Below are 6,267 nucleotides of genomic sequence, written 5' to 3' on the forward strand. Positions count from 1 at the left end.
AAACATATATTTTATTCAAAAATAAAAACATTATCGCTTTCTCAAAATCACATAAAGCCATATTATAATATCGACTGAGATAAAGAAGAAAATGAAATATKAAAATCATGATGTATCTCGCTGCATTGCGCGAGTACGCTTCTAGTTACTCAAAATGACTATGTCACAAATATCAATTTCCCTTAACGATTAATCACTCAGAATTCACTCACTACCCCATTGATCATCATTCTATCACATACTAGGTTATTCAGGCACACACATGTAACTGTAAGTTCATAATTACATTGTCAATGTACAACCATGAACGCACCGTACATGAAAGTTCTTGCTACCACCAACATGATTTATGATCTAGTGAATCTATTGACCGTGAAATATGTTATCTCAAAGTGCTTAATCATACATTCTCACTTTCATTCGCTTACACTAACGCTAGGTTTGAGCTAGGCATCCTTCGGGTGTTTACGTGGCTCCGCCCCTATTAACGGCAACCTCAATCACTACCACATGGAACTCACTCCCTAGGAACCACATACGATGAAGCTAAGGTGGCTCTGCCCATGTGTTGCATAAATTGAACATGAACTTGAACTTGAACTTGTTACTTATTGAGCAGTCATTTTGCTCCTTTGCCTATCGAGCTACACGTTTGAGGGCTTCTTGAATATATAAGAGAAGCTTAAATAAAAAAGAATCTAGTAGATAGTAAGAGCCATAAATCTTAATGGCAAAAAAGCTCTTAATGTGGTCTACAACTTTTCTTAACTTTCCCAAAGGGCCTTTGGCCTAGCGGTATCGTAGCCCTTGGCCTTCTAAGAGGTCAGTGGTTCAAACTTCACCATAGGTGAGGAGGGTGTATGAGTTTATTTGTTGCATTTGCCGTATATAAATATTATATACTTCCCAAAAAAAAAAAACTTTTCTTAACTTTTATCGCTTGTTTTTTTTTTTTGTCAAAGTTATCAAGATATTTTCATAAAACCGGTACTAAGTTTATTGAACTGGAAATCATGAATTCATGACTTCTCCTTAATACTATGAGCGGGGTTTTTTGCCTTTTAAAAAATAAAAAGGTAAACAAATACTTGTACATTTTACTCTTGAAATCCTTCTTTTTGTTTGGTTTTGTCGTTTTTAAAACGAAACAGTTGGTTTTTGCATCGACTCCGAATGTAAATTACTTGCTCTTTGCAAGTCTTTTGTTTAAAATAGCCATTTATGATACCTTCGATGGTCGTTTGGCAAGTTTATGCGATTACATTACCATATTACTACAGATTGTAGGCGTCGTTATTCATACCAACCAACATTCTTGTATACGCTCTTGTTTCTTTTTCAGGTTGGTTGCTATTAGCCGAGCGGCCTTGAAAAGTGTCACGAAGACGACGGTCTAACCCAACGGCATCATCCCCTTTGAACCATTGGCCACCAAAAAGAACATTGAAAGCAAGATTTTATTTGATACTTCAATTATGAATGTCTTGGTCTTTTTATAGTTGCGTTTCAAAAGGCAACAAGTTTTGATTATACAATCTGAATTGGCTGTTTAACTTAACGACCTCTTATCAAAGTCATTTTTACAAACTAATATTCTAGTGTATTTGTAGGATTTTACTAAAGAAATATGTTTTACACCAAAAGCCGAGTGTTTAACACAAGAAACAAAACATTTAAAATGACAGTCTTAACTCAAATCTCATATAAGGCCATTTAACTAAATGATCCGAGTTTTTCCACTGTGAGGAGAGTCATCTTTATCATGATCGACAATCATACACATTCTCAATGGCAAAAAAACAAAAAAGGAACATGGATAAGGATGCTCACACGGGTCGAGTCTAATAAGCTTATATCTGGTTATTTTGGTAACCGTGAATGTTTGTGCCAGCTTAAGCATCTCTCAAATAATCCCACGGGACCTGAGAATAACAACCAAGTAAATCCCATGCCATGTGAAGACACGAACTGACAGCCTATGGGGGGCCAGCCCCGAGGTGCAAGGCCAGATGCCTAGCTTTTATTTGCCAGTTGGGCTGGCATAACTTGTATATGAATTTGCATTCAAAATCGTGGAACGAAGAACATAATTGAGCATCAAACGTCCAAGTAAACGTAAACGTACACGATAAGATAGATGGTCAGGTACCACATCCAATAATGAGACTTTTTGCTAATTTTTGAAAGGGCAAGTACACTTGATCTGCCAATAAGATAGATGTAACCCTAAAATTGCAAATTTTTCTACAAATGGTATGGCACAAAGACCTTAAATATCAATAATAGTCTCATTCTGATATAACTTTCTATATATAGAAAGGAGGTACCTCAGCCAATCACACATCTGCAACCGCGGGTTTCCTGATTTCTCACTGGCTAACGATGATGTGCGTGATGTTGGGCAGTCTGGGATTCATGTGGTTCGCCCAAAGCTATTGCCTAACTGCATATGAAGCCACTCAGGTTGGGACCCTGGTCCGAACTGTCTTGCTGTTTGTGAGCCAAATAAGAATCCGGCTGCATCGAGGGGTGGTGGCCCGAGCTGCAACACAAGTTATATGGGTGAAATGGCATGTAGAAAAGAAATTGGATTACGTTGCAAGCATGACAGGTATAAAATACGAGTTATTTAGCTTAATGACCTTCTCCAGAAGCTAAAGTTGGTTTTGCAAAATGACCATCTAGTTATTTCTAAGGTCCCGTTTGATTTGTAGGATTGAGTAGGGTTTTGAGGGATTTGGAATTGAATTCCATTCCAATCCCACTTTTCGTTTTAAGGAAATTCCAGAATTGAAATCCCATTATAGACCCCCGGATTTCGCGAAAGTGTATGTGAGAAAAAAGTTTGACCTCTAAAAGCAAAGCTTTATCCAGTTCAACTGATGCTTAATCTCGAACTGGAGGTTGATCGGAGGGCCAAAATCTCTTTACATTCGTTGTATTTCTGGTTATTGATGGTCTACAAGGAGATGCCATCATCATTACCGCCTACAAAATCGCACCATCTGACCTGACCCTACTCCAAGCGGGACATACCGGGTACGTTTGGTTTATTACAGATTACTGGCAATCGAACAATTTGTTCCTTCCACAAAGCCAATAAACCAATGTTTACTAACATGCGTCTATAATGGAGTTGTATTAGGCTATAAACCGTCGAATGAACTATTCCTATAAGCAACATATCAACCGGGCTTCACAACTTCAACTGAAACTAAACCACAAGATCGAGATGTGATAGTAGGTCCTATTTAAACCCAGTTCAGCGAATTAGGTCGCGAGTAGTGTCAAAAGACCACAATCATACGTTTCCTGAAAAAGTTTCACCTTTTCAAGCAAGACATAGCAATACGTTCACAAAGAATCTACAAGCATGCTTAGAACCATCACACTCCCAATTAGAACTCTAAGGGGCTGTTTGTTAGTAGCTTAATGAGCATAATGGGACTCACAACTTATTCAGTCAGCTATACATGACTGTTTGGTAGTGGCTTATTCAGTAAGCTTCTACGGAGGAGCTTTTTGCAGAAAGCCAAGTTTTTACCAAACCTGCCCCCAACTAAAAACACACTCCTTCCATCTATGAGAAAACCCTCCCACACAAAAACTTCTCCAATCTATACAGACAGATTCATCGACTCGGACAATTTAATCCATACATGACTTAATGGAAAACCAACCAATCAGCCCCTAAGACCAGCCAGATGTCAACAGTTCAAATCCCCACAAGGCCACCGGAGGGATTGCCCAACTGTTAACTTCAGGACCCCATGAGATCAATCGAGATTTGCTCAAGCTAGCCCAGACACCCACATTTACAACAAAAAAAGAACTCCAAGACTCGACAAAAAGATTAAGTAAACATCGTTAATGCACCAAAACTTACATCTTTTGTAGGAAACCCTTCTACAGGAGAGTTCATCCTCGTATTTACAGCTTCAAGCTTCATAGACAAGAACTACAACATAAAAAAAAACGCACACGGTATGGTGTCAAATTCATCAATAATTGCATAAAAAACTTATGAATTTGATAAATAAATAAAAAGTACCTCAACTTGATGTTGCAATGATTGGATGTAATTGATTATTTCATCAAGAACAAGCGCTTTTCCGATCACCTGATAAACAGGATCAAAATCAATCACCTTTTGCTACAAAACCCACAAAAAGAAGATCCTTAAAACTAAAAATGAGCACACCTTGTTGCATCCAGGCACCAAATCTTGTAGGATTTTCATTCTTTCACTGATCTTTTCTCTCCTAGCCTGAAACAATGAGTTCAAATCATCAAAAGCTGTCAAATTGAGTTTATAATCATCAAAGAACTGACAAATTTGGGTTTAAATCATCCAAAAGCTGTCAAATTTGGGTTTAAATCATCCAAAAACTGTCAAATTTGGGTTTAAATCATCAAAAAACTATCTTAAATCAGCAAAGAACTGTCAGATTGAGATTAAATCATCAAAGAGAAGTCAAATGGAGATCAAATCAGCGAAGAGCGGTTGAATTCAGTTTAAATCATCAAAGAACTGTCAGATTGAGTTTAAATCATCAAAGAACTATCAAATTGGGTTTAAATCATCAAAACAACTGTCAAATTGAGTTCAAATCATCAAAAAGAACTTCCAAATTGAGTTTAAATCATCTAAAGAACTGTTCCCAATTGAGTTCAAATAATCAAAGAACTGCCAAATTCAGTTTAAATCATCGAAGAACTATCAAATATGTGGGAATATAGAACAAAAATGGGGATTGAGTTTACCCTTTCGGCAAGACTGTGGCTATCAGTGGCTTGACCTCTTCTAGCTCGAACATGAATGTAATCTTTAGGTGGTTCAGAAGGTTTATGGGTTTGACCAACACCACCTTTGCTTGCTGACCCTGAACTCCCTTCTCGATCCATCTTTGAAAAACCACCCAATTCTTCTTTCGATCCTGACATCTTCATTCTTTTACCATTTAATTTGATCTGCCAATTTCATGAAAAACAAATGATTTAAAGAGTTTTTACACAAATTCATCACAGAAATACAATCAATGGAATCAAATCAAGTTTATATAAAGCAATGTAATTCAAACAAATCAAACAGTTTCAGAAGGATTTAAACGAGATTACAAATCGAAATACATCAACAACTGATGGATTGAGCAAAAAGATGTTCACCAAATTGAACTAATTAGGGCTCCGATTTCAAATTCAGACGAAAATTCGATGTCATCGATAAACTAATTGAAGGGGAAATTACCAAATCATTGCCACTACTAGTAGATACAAGCTTTGAAGATTCATCTTCCGAATTGGCATCCCTCCGTTTCCGGGCACCGCCACTATGCTCCGTCACCGTGGATTCCTCATCGCGGTTGTTATTAGGTTCCCCAAGTCGACTGATAAGGCTACCCATTTTGAGTCCCAAACTCTCATTCCGACCGCCATTGAAGGAGGAAAACGTCCAGATCCCGGTTAAACTGTAAGACGAAGGATTGGCCGCCGAGAACGAGGTCTCATTGATGATTGGTGGATCCATAAAGATACATACAATGTATGTGCATACACAAAATGTATATATGAAGTGAAGGAATTAATGGTGTTAGGTTGAAGACTAAAGATGGAAAATTTGATATGGTTTTGACTGAGCTGATCTGGGTTGATTCCCAAAATTCTTGTTTCTTTGTGGCAAAATCGGCTATTTAATAATCAGATTTTTGAAACCCATTTGTATATTATATATAGATATACATACATATACATCATGTATGTATATATATATATATACACTACACTGTAAGTAAATATGAAGTAGTGAATGATTAATGATGGATTTGCGAGTGATGGAGATGATGGAGTGTTGTAATGCGCTTACGGCGCATTTTAAGCAACGTCTATCAAATACCCAAATTATATAAAGAAAAAAAGTGCGACATGATAGCATAATAGAATGACGATACAACTTTTAGGTTGTGTTTGGATCTGTTTATAAATATTTAATTATTAACATAAAAAATTAATTAAACTAATTATACAAGTATCTTTTAACAGCTATATAATATCCACAAATTACAATATAATTAAATATAATATGATCAATAAAATTAATCTTTTATCAATTTCTTAAAATAATCATATATTCCTTAAATCACTTTTATGCAGAAATTCCTTCTCAAGAACACTCGTCGTCACTACCTCTTTCTTTTTAACAAGATAATAAGAAGTAACTTTTTGATCTTATCTCTTTTATATATATATATATATATATATATATATATA

At 36.3% G+C, this 6,267-nt stretch overlaps 1 protein-coding gene across 3 annotated transcripts; it reads right to left on the minus strand.

Annotated features, from left to right (window-relative positions):
* Positions 1–1,899: 1,899 nt before the first annotated feature.
* Positions 1,900–5,682, minus strand: LOC112514060 (transcription factor bHLH79-like). Of its 3 annotated transcripts, none has more exons than XR_003069399.1 (7): positions 5,249–5,682; positions 4,765–4,971; positions 4,202–4,267; positions 4,052–4,120; positions 3,887–3,958; positions 2,328–2,542; positions 1,900–1,922 (listed from the first exon to the last, which is right to left on the minus strand). XR_003069399.1 is itself a non-coding variant. In XM_025120368.1 (6 exons), exons 1-6 carry the CDS (start codon positions 5,525–5,527, stop codon positions 2,414–2,416), a joined length of 822 nt encoding a protein of 273 aa, XP_024976136.1. In that variant the 5' UTR covers positions 5,528–5,682; the 3' UTR covers positions 2,107–2,413. The 3 variants fall into 3 exon arrangements, 1 of the variants encoding a protein (XP_024976136.1); XR_003069398.1 differs by lacking the exon at positions 1,900–1,922 and adding an exon at positions 2,107–2,203; XM_025120368.1 differs by lacking the exon at positions 1,900–1,922 and having other exon boundaries at positions 2,107–2,542.
* Between the last annotated feature and the right edge of the window lie 585 nt (positions 5,683–6,267).

The sequence above is a fragment of the Cynara cardunculus genome (genome assembly GCF_001531365.2).
Source record: "Cynara cardunculus var. scolymus isolate 2C chromosome LG 6, CcrdV1, whole genome shotgun sequence".
Classification (NCBI taxonomy): domain Eukaryota; kingdom Viridiplantae; phylum Streptophyta; class Magnoliopsida; order Asterales; family Asteraceae; genus Cynara; species Cynara cardunculus.